The 19,656-nt window shown below is 37.9% G+C and overlaps 1 protein-coding gene across 1 annotated transcript; it reads right to left on the reverse strand.

The window, feature by feature from the left end:
* Positions 1 to 665: 665 nt before the first annotated feature.
* cdcp1b (CUB domain containing protein 1b) lies at positions 666 to 19,653 on the reverse strand. The gene is made up of 13 exons (XM_015004202.2): positions 19,445 to 19,653; positions 13,010 to 13,228; positions 11,907 to 12,248; positions 10,340 to 10,552; positions 9,308 to 9,652; positions 8,733 to 8,948; positions 7,544 to 7,903; positions 5,698 to 6,063; positions 5,428 to 5,622; positions 4,131 to 4,487; positions 2,412 to 2,771; positions 2,253 to 2,334; positions 666 to 1,726 (listed from the first exon to the last, which is right to left on the reverse strand). Exons 1-13 carry the CDS (start codon positions 19,506 to 19,508, stop codon positions 1,246 to 1,248), a joined length of 3,600 nt encoding a protein of 1,199 aa, XP_014859688.2. The 5' UTR covers positions 19,509 to 19,653; the 3' UTR covers positions 666 to 1,245.
* Positions 19,654 to 19,656: the final 3 nt, after the last annotated feature.

Consider the following 19,656-nt stretch of genomic DNA (forward strand, 5'->3'; position numbering starts at 1 on the left):
AAATTTACACGTTTCAAGTCAGAAAAAATTATTGGAAAAACCCTTTCACGTAAAACTCCTTTGACAGGATTGAACTTAAATCCAATATGGTGGCTGAGAATATGAAATGCAGTTTTGGCTAAACGGTACTTTTTAGGGTTTGCATGTCATTAAATTCACATAAAGAAAATAATTTAAAATAATCTGTAGGATGTTGGTAACATTGCACACCTAAAAACTGAATCTCTGGCAATAAATTATCAAGAGGAAAATCCATCGAACATTTCTGAAGCATAATATTCAACAATATACCGTATTTTCCGGAGTACAAGGCACACTTAAAAGCCTTTAATTTGATCAAGAAACAAAAGAGTGTGAAAAAGCTCCCTCTAGTGGATTAATTATACATTAATTATGGTTGTACTTACTGACTACAAAGCAATTTTGTGTTGCTCTGTCAAAACATTTTAGTCACATTTTAGTCACATTACGGCTACCGTAGTCAGGAGCGACGCGGAGTAATGTATTGTGGTTCGGCTGACTGACTTATCTGTTTTGTTTCGGTTAATGCGCTTTATATATGAAAAAAGATCGAAAATAGACTATTCATTGACATTGCGCCCTCTAGTGTTGAAAACACGGTACTTTCTGTATTTTATTTTAAAAAAACAATGGTGACAGGTTGAGGCGTTTCAGTATATGATAAATTTATTGGCACTAAAGCTCAAAAATCCCTAATTTTACAAGAAAAAAAAGAAAACATTAAATTGAGTGGTTTTCATAATCTGAAATGAAAAACAGACTTAAAAAATAAAAAAAGAGGTGGTTTTATTAAAATTAGAAATTGTGCCTCAAAAGGGACAACAAAAAGTACAGAGAGATGTAGATTTGTCACATTTTCTCCCTGTAGATCAGTAGTGGTACATTAGTTTGTCTCCCTTATTTTTTAAAATTCACACTTAAAAAAAAAAAAAAAAAAAAAAAAGTCAAAGGCAAAACTGAAATAAGTGTAGAAAAATATTTTACAAAGTTTCTGAAATTATTTTTGTTGTTTCTCTTCAAAATAAGCAAAAAAAAAAAAAAAAAACAGTCCAAGAAGTCACAGATTTTAGTTTTTAGCTTCCAAGTCCGGAGCTTTAACACTCTTAGCTCAACTTCTAGAAAGAGCGGGTCTGATTCCCAAAACTATTCCCGCAGAAACAAGGCTCTTCAATCCTTAGAGCCCTTCAGATAGGTCAAAGGTCATCAACATGGAGTCCTTTCACGCTACAAGCTCTCGTCCATTATTTCCGGCTGCGGCTCCATATAGGCACCGGACAGACGGATCGTGTTCATGTCTCCCGTGCTTTTGAACGTGTAGAGTTCGTTATCCATCATCCGGCGGTCCTGGAAGCCCAGGCTGTCCTGCCGCCCGATGGGAGTGCGCGGACGGGGCGGCATGAAAGTGTCAGAGGGGCTCAGGAAGGACTGGTACTGCCCCTTTGGCTCTGGGTCGGGTTCCTTGATAACTGGCAGTGTATTGTCAGTGGGACCCGTGAAGGTCTGGTAGGAGTCCACCTGCATCCCGTTTGGGATACTCTCGTTGTCGGTGAGGAGGTGGCCGTAGACCATGGAGTCGTCTATGTAGTCGTAGACGTGGGAGTCGTTGTCGGCCCGGGTTTTGACGAAGTGCCCATCATTTGGACGGAAGATGTTTCCCTTCCCCATGTAGATGGAGGATTCACTGTTCATTTTTGATTTCTTTTTCCTGCAGGAAAAGATGAAGAGAAACATGAAACACTAACATCATTAAAGGTTATCTATTATGCTTCCCTGAACAAGGTTAGGACATGTCTGTGGACCATCCAAAACATTTTAACTACATTTTTTGCATTAAATCATTCTTAGATAGTGAGATTTTAGTCTGTTCAGTTCTGCTTAGTTCAACCTCCTTTCAGATCGAGCTGCTTTAGATCGTCCTGTCACTTTAAATCCAAATAAGCTGCTGATGGCCACAAAATCCCAACTCAATGCTTACACTCAGTTTAAAATGACTGCACAATTATGCAACCATTCATCTTTGAAAAGCAGAAGTAGAGTCTCCTGCACAACCAACAAGAATGCAGTTGATGCTCTAATTTGCACTCACTGTATTTACGTGTATATTGACACCAGGTGTAAAAAAACAGAAGAGTTGAAGTTATTGATCAAAAGCCAAAACCAATGTTTTAGCATTTTACTTCCCTTTCAAACACTAATAAAAATGTCTTACCGGACAAAAACATGCTGCTTACCTTACAACTACACATACAACAACCAGTATCACGAGCAGAAGCAGAACAGCCCCGACTAAACCAAGAAGGATGGGTAACAGATCTGTGGAGAAGAAACAAAAACATTCTGAATCTGTGTTTTTTAACTGTCTTGAATCAATCACCAGAGTGATTCCTTACTGGTCTTTCTCTCAAGAACAATCGTGGCTTTGACAATAAAATGGTCGCGCCCCTCTGGCTGGCAGTTGGTCACGTTCAGGTAGAAGCTCTGACGGGCCGTCGTGTTTTCTGTCCTCATCTTTTCGCTCTCGTTGATGTCCAGGAGATCGCTCCCTCCTTCCTGGTGCTTCACATTGATCCTGGTGTGGCTGTTTTCGCATTTGAGTCCACTGATGGCAAACTTGATGTGCGCTTGGTGCATCCAGGGAAGGTCCACGATCCAGGAGACAGAGGAATGGGGCTTCATTCCAGTAGGCCAGTTTGGGGTGACCAGTATGGTAGGAGAAGTCAAATTAGGGCTGATCCTGTAGATGATGGTTTCTGAAGAAGAAATGGAAATAACGCAGAATGAGCTTCTCTAAAAGCAAACAATACTGCCCCCGTGTGGAGGCTGGAGGGAATGAGAAAATAAAAACTGTCCTACAGATATATTTTCCTAAATTACAAATACCTTTATTCCATTACTAATAAGATTCAAAATGCTAAGAAGTAAAATAAATCAAAACCAACATTTAAAGATAAAATGACCATTTTATATTTTATTTCTTAGATGTGAACATAAGAAGAACTGGAACTAAATTATGGGTGTTTTGCTTATGAATTAATGCTTCTTAAAATCACATCTTCCACCCCTTTTTGATTCAGCCAGAACACGAGAAGCAGCCAGCGAACAAGTTTTAACTTGTTTTGTTCAGGTGTTGAAAAACGCCAAATGATTGTGACTCAAAACAATCTACATTCCTGTAGCTTCAACTGATTCATGCAAGTTGTAAAGACAGATCATGAATTACTGTAAAAATGAGCACTTGACATTTTTTCCAATAATTGACTTCCCACTTATTTTGTATTTTAAAAATCCCCCTTAAGGTAGGTTTATTATGACGATGTATTAGGACCATTATGGACAGAAGAAAGGAAATAAAGTAAAATAAAATCAAAACAGAACATTTCCACCAGAAAGCTCAAATTTTGAGATTAATCTCAGAAAAAAAAACAAGGACATTTCTGAGCTCCAAAGTCAAAAATTTGCAAGGAACAACTTTATAAAGAAAAAACTTTTCTGAGTTTGGAAAGCTGAACATTCAACTTTTAAAAAGTCAAATTTGACTTTTATAATGTTAAATTTTTGAAAATTAAAAAAATAATTGGAGGTTGGAAAGCCGAAAACTTGACTTTTGTAAATTTCCTGATGTTCATAAGTCGACAAATTTCCAAAAAAAAAAAACTAGGACTTTTTCAAATTTGGAAAGCTGAAAATTTGACTTTTATCAATTTTCTGACTTTTAAAAGTCAACAATTTTCCACTTTCCAAACTCAAACATTTCCAAATTCTTTCAAGAGATTAATCTAAAAATGTCAGACTTTTTTCTAGCATATGTTTCACTTTCAAGCTCAGAAATCTCCACATTTTTCCTGAGATTAATCTCAAAATTTGAGAAATTTATTACTCCTTTTTTTCCTGTCTTAATATGCCATTGTAGTTTATTTCCTCCACTGAAATAATGGAAAGCTGGATTTTCCTCAGTGTGAGCTACCATAAAACAAATAAATTAAATGTTTTCACACCTTTTCAGCAGGAGAAAAATTAATGTGCATCTCCTGTAAAGATGTTTCCAAGGCAGGATCAATATATTTACAGACATATCATTCCTAGCAGCTGTAGAGCATAAATTATTTCACCTCTGATCTCCGGACTGACGCTGACATTGAGCAGAGGCTCCTTAGACCTCTTGACGTCTTGCGGCGTAGCTGTGATGGAGATGTTGGAGTGAACTTGGAGTTTCTGGATCTCGCCATTGGAGCAGAAGTTTCCGATGAAAGAGCCGTCCTTCTCGCCGACGCGCAGCACAGACGATGGATCGCACTCCTGCCCGGGCAGGGACTGCCGGAGGCTCCCGGTGGGAGACACCAGGTCCAGGGTGGCTTCATGTGGGATGGTGAAGAACCACGAAAAGCTGTGGAGGGGCATCGGCAGGCAGGGATCCAACGTGGGAACAAAGAGGAGGGTCGGAGCGCACAGCAATGCATTTGGACAGGCTGCAAGGAGAAGGGAGAAAATCTGTTCAAGAGAATAACTTATTATCCCTTTCTTAAGCAGTAAAGTCTCATTTAATTCACTTCACACAGAATTATCTACTTAAAGCATTTATTTCTGTTAATTTTAAGTATTACACTGCAAAAACACAAAATCTTATCAAGTACTTCTGGTCTAGTTTCTACTGCAAAGATCTTTATAAGACAAATTTAACTTAAAAATAACTTTTTATGAAGTTATACGAGTTTGTTTTAACTCAATAATTCTTTAATATTGATGAAAAAGTACAAGTTCCACTTCTAACACAGGCAAAAAAATATTACAAAAACTAAAACTAGGCAAGAAAATAACACAATCACACCCATTGCATAAAATTTTACACAATTTGTCTGAATAAAAACAGGTAGAAAATATAAAATCTTCTGATTTCCTCATATTCACCGACCAGATTAATGACGCTTAAATTCACATTCTCATCCTTAAATCTACATTTATTTATACAGTTTTAATAAAAAGAATGTCATAATTTCCTTTTTCCTTCAACACCAGTTAAAGAGAACAGATGAAGGATGGAAGAAAATTGCTGCTGTTAAAATTAAGTATTGTTTTGTTTCTTAATCTTATTATTAGCGTTGGGTATATTTTGCCAATTTCATAATTGTTCTTATTATATTTAGTACATTTTATTTTCTATTTTATCGTTTATGCTGTTTGTTTTGTGAAGCACTTTGGTCAGTTGAGTCTGTTGTAAATGTGCTATATAAATAAACTTCATTATTTCCTTCTTAAACAGAGAAATAAGCTTGTTATAAATTAAATAACCTGTTAGAGGAACTGGTACTTTCTAAAATATTATTTATTTTATTTATATCTTTAACTTTCACTAGTGACCAAAAGCAAAAAGCTCTTCGTAAACTTTAGAAAATTATTGGGGTTTTTTACCAATAAGTTCGGTTGCAGTCAGACGAAGGTCCTCGTTCGGACAGTCGAGGAAGGAGAGTTTGGCCGTTTCTCCTTTTGCCACATGTATCGTCTTTTCCTCTTTAGAGTCCTTTCTTATCTCACAGAGAGGGTCAGAGCCCACCTTCTCAATCTGCACAGACACTTCCTGTTTGGTTAAATCCAGCGTACAGAGAACTAGGAGAAAACAAAAGACGGAGTTTAGACTCGACCAAACATGATGGTCCAATTCAGACTGTTCCCAGATCTCACCTGGATGGCCGCTCCTCATCACAGAGACGCTGTAGCGCAGGCTGAGTCCCGGCAGCGTTAGGTTTGTTTTGCAGTTCTTCACCGTCAAATTAAACCCGCCCTGCTGGTGCTGAGGCTGCGGACCCGTCAGGGACGTTCTGGTCGGGTTCTTGCCCTCTTTCTGGTACTCCACCTCCACCGCGGCGCCTTCTTCCAGACACTCTGGGGCCGAGTGCTCGCTGAACTGAACTGAGTAGTTGTGCATTTCGGGAACGCTGAACTCCCACAGGATCTGCTCGTCATCCGGGAAATCTTTGGGATAGTTGGGCGTGATGAACTCGGTGTCTGACATGCCGCGGGGCAGCTTGACTCTCACTATGGCCGTCACTGGAGAAACACACATGAAGAGTCGAGTTGGGAACCTTTTAAAGAAAAGGTGAACCAACTGCAGTCCGCTGACCAACCGCCGATATTTAAAAAGCCGATTCAGATTTAGGCCGATACCAATTTTTCTGTCTGAAATGTTGCTAAATATAGCAAGAAAGTTGCTGAATTGGTAACAATGGAGTGACTATTGTTAACTGTAAACGCTCAGAGAGGAGAGTTTTTGATTTGTAGACCTTTACTGAGGTGGATGACATCAGCAATCCCCCAAATGAAGGAAAGTGTCGCTGATAAATGGGCTGGCCAGTAAATTGGTTTATTCCTAATTTAAAGGTATTAAGACAGGATTTATAAACGTCACATGACGATGATAGAAAACTTGTCCCATCTGCTGCACTGCAAAAACTAATCTTACAAAGCATTCTTCGTCTAGTTTCTAATCAACTGACATGTAACTTTTCAGCAAGATAGTTAATTACTTGATATTGATGAAAAAGTACTAGAACTAGTTGACAGGGAAAAGTGTTGATCATCAATAATAAGGAATTGTTGATTTAAATCAGGAGCATCAAACTCGTTTTCATTTTGGGCAAAATCAAACATCTAATTGTTCTTAAAGGGCCAGTTGTACCAGAATGTGTTGATAAAACCCATTAAGCTGTTAAATTATCAATAAATATCTGTTTAACATTCAATAAGTGTTTCTTAAAATTAAATCATATTGAACATCTTTTCACTCTGATCAGTTCATCCAGGGTTTTCTGGTTGTTTTGTGTTTTTTCTGCAATTAAAATCACAGATTTTAAAAATATTTGTAAGGAATTTTTACAATATTCACACTAATATATGATGTTAAATGTGAGTTTTTATTATTTGCCTTATCAATCACAGACTATAACCAGTAAGGCTGAGGCAGCAGTCACTTAAACTCAATGCTTTTGGATAATTTTGAGAAAAAATTTCAGTAAAATCAGAAAAAAATCTGTTGATTTTGTGTGAATTTTGCTAATTTGTGAAAAACCAGAGGGACGTATTGATGTAATTTGGAGTCTGGAGGGCCACATAAAGAAGCTACGGCAGGCCAGATTTGGCCCCCGGGCCTTGAGTTTGACACATGACTTAAAACAACCTCCTATATGTTGCTCTAAAGTTTCTTGTAATTTAGTTTTGTCTTATTCCAGAAATTAGAAACTAGACCAAAATACTTTTTTTGCAGTGTAATGATTAGATTTACATAATATATTCACCTTCTTACCAATATTGGAAAGTCTTCATTTATGATTCTCAGCCCAGGAAGCTCAGAAGCATCATTACATCTTCCAGAACAACCCGACCCAATTCATCACATCCAGCACCAAAGGCAACAGCAAAAATCCACTTTTATGCAAATAAATTGGATTTTATTTGGTAAAACGCCTTCAGACAACATTTGTTTGTATGGAATACATCTGTGCTCTTCTGCAGCATTAAACAAGCCACATACCTTCTGAGTAAGGTCCAACTTTAAGTTGGAAGTCCGGAGGGTCCAGGTTCACGTCCGATGGCACCGTCAGCATCACACGGCCCTTGTACTGACCCAGTACTGAGGTCACCGGGCCGCCTTTGCAGAAAGTGCCGATGGTTGCTGGGGCAGAACGGTGGAGGTAGAGGATGACGGCGTAGGTGTGGCCATCTGGACACGTCCCACCGTTGGGAATCTGTCGCAATCCAGGTCCTGGAAAGTCCAGGTGGAAAGTCTGAGTGGTGGCAACCTTTACGTCCCAGGTGAAGCTCCGGTTGTAGTTGGGAAAAAACCCGTTGTCGGCCTGGACGGGGTTGCCTGAGCAGGAAGTCTGTGTGCAGTCTGACGACAAAGCAGAGAAACAAAGTATGGATTTATTCTGTCGTTCTATTTTTTCAGAACAGGCTTGAACAAGGATGGCGCCCCCTAGAGGACATGGGGAGAAATGTTTCTCATGCGTCACCTCGCAAAACGTTAGCTTTCCCTCGCAACGTGTTGCCATCTCTTGCCATCTCTGTCATCCCTTCCAAGATACAAACAAAAACTTTCCGTAAGAAGGAAAGAAACAAAAAAACATCCAAACTATTTGGACTATTTCTGAGTTATTTTAACGGGTAATAAAATCATATCTGACTGTTTTTATTGTGTCTTTTTGTCTGAATGATGTTTTCATGTGCAGATCCATCTCTACACAATCAGACATAAACATGCAGTAAATAAATCAAGTTTTTGCACCAAAGAGTTAAGAAAATATTAACACGTTTTCACTGAGGCTCTTTAAATGTATATATTTGAAATTTTAAATGGACATTTGTGACTGTATACAAAATAGATCAGCGTATATTTGCTTATTGCGAGGGAACGCAAAACAATAATTCTTCCCCATGTCCCCCAGCGTGGAGCGTAAATAAAGTTTAACAGCTGAAGTAAATAAATTGGATTATTTTATATGAGAATGGAGATGTGAGGAGTTTTAACAGGTTGCAATTATCTTAAAGTCCTGGAAACTATATTTAATAATCAGCAGCTCACACAGAAGCGTCTCCAAAAATGTGATTAACATGGTTAACTACGACGTTTCTGCTTGAGAAAAACCCAAAGTTCAGGCTCTCAGCCAGTTAAAACGCTTCATATGTGGCTACTGTATTCAGAGATATCTTTAATTTCATACCAATTTCTTTGTTTATTTCCACCGTGAAGACTTTCTGCGGCTGAGGACACGTAAAATCCACCGAAGCGTTGCGAGGATTTTTCAGTCTGTACATTTGAGGTTTGCAAGTCTGTTTGGACGCCTCCGTCACGCAGATCTGACAGTCTGCCTCTTTGTCCACCTTCGTGATGATGAGGTTTGTGTTGGGGTCAGAGGTCACAAACAGGGATCTTCCACCTGAAAAACAGAGACATGAAGAATCCGTTAAAGCATGATAACTGGTTTCTACGACGGAGATTAAGGACAGACTAGGAAAATGTTACAAGGATAAAGTCAAAATAATTTGAGAATAAAATCAAAATATGAGAATATAATTACAATAGTATGAGAATAATGTTGAAATAATACAAGAATAAAGTCTAAATATCTTGAGAATAAAGTCATACTATGACTTTTCTCAGAGTATTACAACTTTAATCTTGTATTAACTTTATTCTCATTATTTTGACTGTAATCTAGTTATTTTACTATTTTCACAGTGTGGTTCTAGTACTCCGTCGTAGGTTCCTTCATTAAATGTTAAACTATTGTCTCACGGCTCGGCGCTGCCGTTGAACTGAACACGGTCCGGTCCAGTTCTCCTTCTTTGGGAACGTCCACCGTCACAGTCGTCTTTCCAAACAGCTCCAGCTGAGACGCCGTCCCGTCTTTGCAGTAACTGCTGGTTCTCATCTGTCCGTCGATCCTCATGGTACTGACCGTGTACTGAATGCCGTCCTCACAGTTCTCTGATGCAGGTTTTTCCTTCAGTCCAGGAAACCCTAAAGTTAAAACAGTTCTGTCTGGAACAGTAACGTCCCACGTCAGGGTTCTTCTGAAGCCCTTGAAGAGATCCGGATCCATTTCGGCCGAAGCCGGAGAGCAGGACGTCTGAGTGCATCCTGAGAGAAAACAGAAATGAAAAACCGATCAACCCAGCTGAGCCACAATCGGCTTCAAAAAGATCCAGAACAGAGAGTCAAACTCATTTTCGTTTTGGGCCAAATTAAGATCCTAAATGCTCTTAAAGGGCCGGTTGTGCCAGAATGTATTGATAAAACCTGTTAAAATATTAATAAATTCTTAAAATTAAATAATACTGAACATCTTTTCAGTCCCTCCAGAATTTTGCGATTGTTTTTGTGATTTTTTTGCAATAAAAAACTTATTTGGAAATATTTTCGCTTATTTATGATGGTAAATTTGACTTTTTATTCCTGTTTTTATTCATGGACTATAATATGACATCAATTAAGGCTGAGCCAGCTGTTTAGTACAAGTAAGGAAGTTTTTGACAATTTTAAAGAAAAATCTGCAATAAACTCCCAATTATTAGCGCAAAAAAGTGTGGGAATTTGTTGATTTTGCATAAATTTCCACGATCACTCTCAAGAAACTGGAGGGACTGATTGATATAATTTGGTACTAAACAGATAAAAATGGCATTGATTTGATTGATTACATTATATTTAAGCACACTCAGTGTTTAGTCTAGAATCTAGAGGGCCACATAAACAGCTAAGGCGGACTGGATTTGGCCCACGGGCCTCGAGTTTGACACCTGTGACCTAGATAGAGTAAATTCTTACCTATGTTTGTTGTCATCTTCACGGTGAACACGTCTTCGGGTTTCAGGCACCTGAACTCCAGAGGGAGTTTTTCTGCACCTTTTAGAGTCTTTTCTGTGGCGTGGCAGTCTGGACTGGCGCCGCTGGTGACGCACACGTCACACTCTTCCTTCCCAGGATCCCGGGTCAGAACCACAGTGGAAGCAGGACCAATAGTGACGGTCATTACTCGCTCTTGTAAAGAGATTCAAGACAAATAAAAAGCAGTTAATCAATGCTAACCACTTTGTAAGCTCTGCATAAAAAAGGCTCTGGATGCATTAGACCGTATTCTACTCTTTCATTAAGCCTACACTGTAAAAACAGAAAATCTTACCAAGCATTACTGGTCTAGTTTCTTGTGCAAATATCTTAGTACACATGAAATAAGACACAATAACTTAAAAGCAGCTTTTCAGCAAGATAGAGAAGCTTATTTTAAGTAAATAATACTTTAACATTGATTTAAAAAATACTTGGCAGATAAATTAACTGGTTTGTCTTTCAAGTTTGCTAAGATTTTTGCACTAGAAACTGGACAAAAAACAGATTTTGTGCTTTTGCACTGCAGTGGGTTGGGTGACCCTCTGACCTTTAAATCTAAGTGGTTGTAATCTTGATTATGTGAATTATTCAGTTTTTCTATCAAACTGTCTCTGCTTAAATTATTTAATGTAATAAAAATAAATCCGATGAATGCTGACGGCTAAGTATTGAGCAACAATAATCACCAGCAAAACAAGTTTTCCCAAAGTTAGCCACATGCTAATCATCGAGTACAGTGATAACATTTTCCTGTAGCCTAATTATGTTCAGCGTAAAGCTATTTAAAGTCCGACACTGAAAAATCTCAATTTGTATGGCGGATAGGTCTACCACATTGTTTTCAATGTGTATCCTTAAAACAAACTGGTAATTCTGGCAACATGCCATCCGTAGCCGCGCTGCTGCAGTGGAATAACTCTGTTAAATAAATAAAATCTGGAGACGTAGGTATGATTAATGTGTTAATAAGTGATCGCTGTGATAAATTAGCTACAGCTGCTATTAGCTAATCTAACATTGTGGTGGTTGATTAGCTAATTTAAACACCCAAATTAAATTTCATTTTATTTGTAACTGAACCAAAACACTCAGAATTCCACAGCACATCTACATGTTGCGGTTGTCATAGTCAAGCTAGCATGACTGACCTACTTCCCTCTCCCCCGTTATTTTTTTTCTGACCTTTTTATCTAGTTGTCCTAGTGTTGACAACTCACAGCTAGGCACTGAGTCCCTTTTTCATTTAAATATCAAGTGTACATTTAAGATTTTGAACGTTATATTGATAATTTAACAGCTACAATGGTAGTGGTCGTCAGCCAGCTGATTTTGGAGACGGGAGTCGGGGGCGGGATCTTACGCATGTGACATCATGCTGCAAGGGATCCATAGGTCCATAAGGCAATGGGACTTTACTGTATCGCAAAACTATTTTCCCCTAAGATCAGTTATTGAATCAACATGTCGCTGAAATGTCTGTAAAAAGAGCTGGATCAGTTCTTACTCATTGGTGCAGCCAAGGCTTGAAACAGGACCGACTCCACCTGTGTGTTTGGTTTGGCCTCCAGGGTCACCACGCCCTGATCGGACAGGTCCAGTTGGGTCTCGCTGCCACCCTCACAGTACCGAGTCAAAACATCTTTGCTGGTTTCAGATCTGACCGCTGAATACTGCCGTCCATCACTGCAAGGGTGTGGAGCCTTGGTCAGTCCAGTCCAGAGGACCTTCAGACTCACGAGGGTCTTTTCAGGCGCCTTCAGCTTCCAGGTGAAGGTTCTGGAGAACTTCGACAGGAGGGACGACTGGACTTCTACCGTCGCTGGACTGCAAGCATCTTCTGTGCATTCTGCAAAGTGGTTTAGAAAAAGGCGAAAGCCACGATAGTTAAACTCGTAAACTCGTTAAATTGTGGTGCTAGAATAGCAACAATTATTTTAGTAGTGGATTGTTCTGATAATCAAATTAAAAAGTAGCACATTCTGCAGATTTTTATTTTAAGAATTTTAATACAATATTAGAAATGCATTAAAAGATGCAAATAATTGAATTCTTTTTTAAGAAATATAAAAAGATTTAATACTTTAGCATTCTGAACCATGTGAAGCTAAATCTTTGCCACTTGAGGAGTTTTGACTAAAATGTATTTAGAAATAAATGTGTTTTTATCTTAAGTGCAAAATGTACAACTTGTTTGTACAGTTTTGATTTAATTACTGCTCTGAATGTTGTTTTTTCTGCAAATGGTCATTTTGAAAGTCTGTAAACTTCAGTTAATGATTAATCAGTCACTAAATTAGTTGATTATTTCAATAGAAAAATCCTGCAAAAAAGTGGAATTTATCCCAAGATAAAAACATTCCTGATATGTTTTTTGCAATTGTTTCTCACTTTTAAATAAGCAGCGATAACATTATAATCTCCTCTTCCTGTTAGCTGAAATTTCACAACATTTACTCTTGTATTTTCTTTTTTTTTTATTTGCATGAGCCAGAGTCCAGCGATAATCAAAAATACTTGCACACATCTATTTCTGCACACAGCTCTTCTTAAAGAAAAGTATTAAAAAGGACAAAACCAACAGAACAAATAAATCGGGATTAAACTTACCAATTAAGCTGCTGATTGTCACATTGTACGACTGTTCGACGGGTTGGGGGCATTTAAACAGCAGCTTCACCTCCTTTTCAGGCTCTAGTTTAAGAGACGGTTGGCAGGAACTCTGGGCGTCATTAACGCCACTGACGGTGCAGACGGTGCAATCAGGCAGCTGGCTGGAAACGGTGACCTCTGACCCTTTATTTGGCTTCACCGTGGTTTGAAAGGGCTCTGAGGGAAACATTACAGAAACTGATTGAAAACATGTATAAACACCCACAAAATCTGAGAACATGATGCTAAAAGAGACAATAGAAACCAAAACGCTCCACAAGCATCAGAAAGCATGTCAAACGCTGCAGTTCATGGCAGAGCGATTAGAAACCGACTGAACAAGCATTTCTTGTTTGGCAGAGTTAGGCGGGGAGAATCAATTAGTTGTTTGTATTTCGCAATATGTCTGGTTACAACCCAAATAGTAAACATTTTAAACCATAACCACTAACTTTAGATAAGTTTACTTCATGTTTTATTCATTTTCTTTTCCATTCACAATCATGCATTTAGACATTCGTTTTTAGACGGTGATTACGCTCGACCGACTTTCCTGTGTGGATCTCTGAGTCAGAAAGATAAACTCACATCAACCTTGGCTTCGGCTTGATATTGTGAAACTCAATGTTTCAAAATGATAGACAATTATTATAATGGTAAGAGTGGATTTAGTGGCTCAAGGATACAATATTTAAAAGAAAATAGTACAGAAAGTCAAGGTACACAAAGCTGATTGACAGCACTAAGACCCTCCTCCTCCTGGCTCTGATTGGTTGTTTTTGGTCGGTGCATTTTGTGAAACAATAGCAATAGCAGCTCAGGGAGGAGATTTATCTTTTCACAGATTATCTGTCTCATAGTATACCGTCTCAACATGGTGACAATCTTAAAAAAATGTTATAAAGGTTACATACTGCAGCTTTAATTAGTAACAATAACACTGATAACAGCAGTAATTATTTTTCATATGAAGTGATGACCAGATTCTTAAATTTTATGCTGTTTTATGTTTGGACATTGCTTGATCTTCGTGTTTAAACCATTCCGCAGCTTTACGTACCGTTATAGACCAAAGCTTTTGTATGTCAGTTTAAAAAAAAATTGCCTGTCGCAATAAGCAATAAATAAACAAGCTCAATAATTTCCATTTTCATAATTTTTTTCTACCAAAATTGGAGGACAAACTCTTCAGTCTGGTGCTATCCCCCCTTTATTTTAAAGAATTATTTTTTAAGGATTTTGTTGTATTAAAGTGAACCTGTCACATTTTTGTACTTCCATTTGTGTTCTAAAAAAGCAACAAAAAAAAAAAACAGAGCTCTTTGGGGAATAAGTTCATGTGTTTTGGTGTTTGTAAAATGAGGCATTTAAAAAAAAACAACATACTGTTCGGTAACTTTCCGTGGGCACTGAGCCGTTTCCTAGCAACCTCAGCCGAGCCCAACCTCGTTACCTAGCAACCACACTGAGCTCCAGAACTTTTGGTCAGCTTGTTTAACAATGGCTTTTTTAAAGAGCAATTTTGTTTACATAGACTTAATAACTCATTTTATTTGTTGTTTCTGTTGTTTTGTTTGTTTATTTTGGATATTGTTTAAAATGTCTTCCAGTTTCAGTGTTAAATCTTCATTAAATTTCTAGTTTGTTGACATTTGAGAATGAGTTCTTGCATTATTATGCCATTACCATTATGTTACACAGAAATGGTCTCAAAACAACAATGTTATCGTTTATCACAATAACTTATGGGACAATTCTCAGAAAAATTTGTTGTTGTGACAGGCCTATTCAGCACCGACTTCACTGCAGACCATTTATTCATCTCCTGCACCCTCTTACCATCGCTCATAAACAACATACTTAATCACCTCCCCTCAATGCAAACACCAACCACTAACTCAGAGGGGTCAAACCACCGTTTATTAGTTAAAAACCATTTCCTGAGGCTTAAAGCAACTGACTAAGAAGGAGCTGACACAGATTCAGACTCAGCTACATGAGAAACTGATTGATAGTCATCCAGGAAATGACTGGTGAAGCTGGCTAAGAGAGAGCTTGCTGGTGACACATGAGCAAACACTGTTGCCAGGCACACCTATCCAACTGACGGAAACGATAAACCAGAGCGACTTAATTAGAGTAAATCATGAGTCATAGTAAACAAAATCATTCATTTCAAGCTCTATTACAACCCCTGGCAAAAAGTATGGAATCACCAGTCTTGGATGAGCACTCATTCAGACATTTCATGCTGTAAAACAAACTCAGATCAAAAACATGATACAATATTAAGGTCATTCCAAAGTGCAACTTGTTGGCTTTCAGGATCACTCAAAGAAATGAAGAGAAAACATTGTGGAAGTTGGTGAATGATACTTTTATTGACCAAACACAGGGAAATAAATATGGAATCACTCAATTCTGAGGAAAAAAGTATGGAATCACTCAAATTGGAGGTAGAAAAAAAAGGACACACCCATTCTATTTCCTTTCCCTAAATGGACACCTGCCCCAGATTAGATGTGCCCGTTAGTGTGCAGTTAAAAACACCTGCAGTCATGACACCTTGGAGGGCTGCTGGACGAAGTGGAGTGGCGAGAACCATGGCTCCAACAAGAGAAATGTCCCTTGAAACAAAAGAGAGGATTGTGAAACTTCTTGAAGAAGGTAACCCTTCACGCATGGTTGCTAAAGATGTGGGCTGTTCACAGTCAGCTGTATCCAAGATATGGACCAAATACAAACAGCATGGAATGGTTGTTAAAGCCAAGCGTACTGGTAGACCAAGAAAGACATTAAAGCGTCAAGACAAACAACTTAAGGCCATTTGTCTTGAAAACCGAAAAAGTACAACTAAACAGATGAAGCATAAATGGGAGGAAGCTGGAGTCAATGTATGTGACCGAACCGTAAGAAATCACCTAAAGGAGATGGGATTTCAATACAGGAAAGCTAAATGAAAACCAGCATTGACACCTAAACATAAAAGAACGAGACTCCAATGGGCTAAGGAGAGGCAATCATGGACTGTGGATGACTGGATGAAAGTTGTCTTCAGTGATGAGTCAAGAATCTGCATTGGACAAGGTGATGATGCTGGAACTTTTGTTTGGTGCCGTTCCAGTGAGATTTATGAAGAGGCCTGCCTGAAGAAAACAACCAAATTTCCACAGTCCTTGATGATATGGGGCTGCATGTCAGGCAAAGGCACTGGGGAGATGACTGTGGTTAATTCTTCTATCAATGCACAAGTTTACATTGACATTTTGGACAGTTTTCTCATCCCTTCAATTGAACAGATGTTTGGTGATGATGAAATAATTTTCCAAGATGACAATGCATCGTGCCATCGGGCAAAAACAGTGAAGGCATTCCTTGAAGAAAGACACATTCAGTCGATGTCATGGCCTGCAAATAGTCCAGATCTCAACCCAATTGAAAACCTGTGGTGGAGATTGAAAAAAATGGTCCACAAGAAGGGTCCAACCAGCAAAGCTGATCTGGCAACTGCTATCAAAGAGAGTTGGCACCAAATTGATGCAGAATACTGTTTGTCACTCATGAAGTCCATGCCTCAAAGACTGAAAGCTGTTATAAAAGCCAAAGGTGGTGTAACTAAATACTAGTGATGTATTTTGAATGGTCTTTTGTTTATGCGTTTTTCATGATTCCATACTTTTTTCCTCAGAATTGAGTGATTCCATATTTATTTCCCTGTGTTTGGTCAATAAAAGTATCATTCACTGACTTCCACAATGTTTTCTCTTCATTTCTTTGAGTGTTCCTGAAAGCCAACAAGTTGCACTTTGGAACAACCTTAATATTGTATCATGTTTTTGATCTGAGTTTGTTTTACAGCATGAAATGTCTGAATGAGTGCTCATCCAAGACTGGTGATTCCATACTTTTTGCCAGGGGTTGTAGGAAACCTGCATCTACAGTTTTGCACCAAGCAGATTGTTAAGCATCCATCTGGCCCTTACTTTGTGGCCTATATTCCATAGGAACTAAGTAACATTCCTCTTCAATCGGCTTTGTGTTGGCATGACTGCATTGCATCACACACAAAAACCTGTCGGCTGCACAGCCATCGCTTGTTCTTCCACATCCTAGAGGCATTTATCTAGATTTTCTCAACCAGCTTGACGGTCAGCATCATCTTTTTCATCTTTTTGACTTGAATCAGAAATGTGGCACCAGGACTGCGATAGAGGTTTATCTGTAAAATGTTAGTTTTGTAGCTAAAACTTGAAGTTTTGTAGCTAAAACTTGAAGTTTTGTAGCTAAAACTGAAAGCAGGTTGGAGTCGTGCTTTACAGAAATGCTGCAGTGGTTTTAGAGGAGGATCCAAACGAGGCTTTACCTCCAATGGAAGTGAGAGTTTCCATGCAAACTTTCATTCCAGACAGTTTACAGTTTCATTGGAAATTTTGTCCATCACAAAAACAGATTAGATGTATCACTTCACTGGAAAAACAAGTATTTTTGTATAGTTTTTATCTTACTATGTTAAACAAACTTACAAGAGATTTTTCAGCTAAATACGTGAGCTTGTTTTAAGTCACTAATTCCTTTATATTGATTAAAAATAACTAGTTTCACTGGTGGATTATTCCACTTACAACATGACATTTTTCCCATGTTATAAGTGAAACAATATGGCAGTAAAAATTATACTTTTATCAATATTAAGGAGCTATTGACTTAGAATAAGCTCCTATATTGTGTTGAAAAGTTACCTGAAAGTTAGTTTTGTTTTATTTCAAGATATTTGCCCTAGAAACTAAACCAAAACTACTTTGCAAGCTTTTGTCTTTTTGCAGCTCTGATCTGAACAGGATAAACAGCTTTTTATTAGCAATGCAGGACCTTTCAGCAGTAAACAACGATAAACATTTGATCATTCTTATCTGTAAATCGTAGAAATAATCATAAAGCTCCTCGACAGAGCTAAGTGCAGTTTGTAGAAAGACAACAGAGTTTAAATCCAAACACTGTGTGTAATAAAACACCCACCAGAATCATACTTCAGCAGCAGATTGTTGGTCAATCATTAATGAATGAAGTCATGCCTCCAGGAAGGAGGCTCCATTAACGCCTCAAAGCTTTTGAAAACAGAGAGCTAAATATAAGAGCTGAGCAGCTCAGATCACACTGATGTGATATTCCCATCATAACTGAAGAGGCATTAATGTTCTTTGCTATTCCAGCCATAAAGTACCGGGTGATTCAAGCTGAGCTCATCTCAAGTGTAAGTGACCCAAAAAAGGTGAAACTAATCAAAATGGTGAAGTTGGCGTCCGATTTGTACCTGAATAAAGGGCAGTTCTGCTGCTTTTAACAAATTTAGCAAACATTTGATCCACTAGTCAATGCATTCTCTATAAATTCGTTTTCTGAGTTGTGAAAGCTTGATTTAGTTTATAAAAAATCTAAAAAAGCTGATTTTTTTAGACTTTCTTTAGTCTGAAATCACCTTACATGACATCTTCACAAAAATAGCTTTACATTATTCACACAGGATATAAAACAGTGTTTGATTTCATAAAAATTAATGGAATAACACTTTTACAAATGCTTATCTATATTATCTGTAGTCTGCCATTAATGTAGAAAAATTTGGGCCATTAAAGTGGTTTAATGTTCAGTCTGGGTGGATCATGAAAGGCTTCAACTGTCTACATTTGATGATATTTTAAGACATGATGAAAGGTATTAAAAATCACAAACTGGATGTTATATAATCTGTCATTGATGTGGGATGATTTTGTCTAGATTTGACATGAACGGTGGTTTATTTTTTTCAAGTCTGACTAACGTAGTGTCAGAGCAGAAAAATCCTTTTAAAACTCAAACTTTAAAAGTTACAATCTATACTTTGTCAGTTGTGTAAAAATAATTATGTAAAGATTGTGTCTGGTTTAGTTTTTAAAACCAGACCTAATATTAAATGATTTCAGGCCAAAATTTAAGTTTTACTATTATACTTTTTAGTTTTTAATCGTAATTCATCTAACTGGGGTCTTCAACGCCTAAATTTGCTCTTCAGAAGCTGAATAAAGGTCTAATTCAGGAATGAAGACAATTATACTAAATATCAGACTGCATCCCGAAATATGTGTGATAAAGATAAAATAATCTGTTTACAGTATTTTATTAAAGCCTGTCAAACATTATTAAATGAGTTGGAATAGCCCTTTAGTCACATACCATGCTGTGAATCAAACACGAACTTCAGCGTCATGAAAGTCTTAAACAATAAGGGCGTTTCTCAGCGCATATTTTATATTTTACACATTTTAACCCTCTTAAACATTAACATATGACGTTAAACACGAACACAAGTCTGTAACAAGTTAATATTTCCAGCTGCCAGATGCGTTTTTCCCTCACCTGATGAGTCCACAGATGACACAAATAACAGCGCCAGGAGAGCGCATGCTCCACAAAAACCCATATTCACGATATGGAAATCCTCCCGATTAAAAATAATAATAAAAAATATTTAAAAAGAAACAAATCCAGACTCGCTTTTCAGACGAGCAAATGCATTATTTTACGGTCACTTTCCAACCCGCAGCGAAGGCGCTGACAGCTACTTCCTG

This window comes from Poecilia mexicana, unplaced genomic scaffold (assembly GCF_051168715.1).
Source record: "Poecilia mexicana isolate PSO_F unplaced genomic scaffold, ASM5116871v1 scaffold_11, whole genome shotgun sequence".
Classification (NCBI taxonomy): Eukaryota; Metazoa; Chordata; class Actinopteri; order Cyprinodontiformes; family Poeciliidae; genus Poecilia; species Poecilia mexicana.

What these genes read in the sequence shown, in the direction of transcription:
- cdcp1b (XM_015004202.2), bottom strand. Translation starts at nt 19,508, where the DNA reads ATGGGTTTTTGTGGAGCATGCGCTCTCCTGGCGCTGTTATTTGTGTCA. An exon ending in GACAATCAGCAGCTTAATTG is followed by an intron (nt 12,249 to 13,009) that starts GTAAGTTTAATC and finishes ACCACTTTGCAG; the next exon opens with AATGCACAGAAGATGCTTGC. An exon ending in AGCCTTGGCTGCACCAATGA is followed by an intron (nt 10,553 to 11,906) that starts GTAAGAACTGAT and finishes TCTCTTTACAAG; the next exon opens with AGCGAGTAATGACCGTCACT.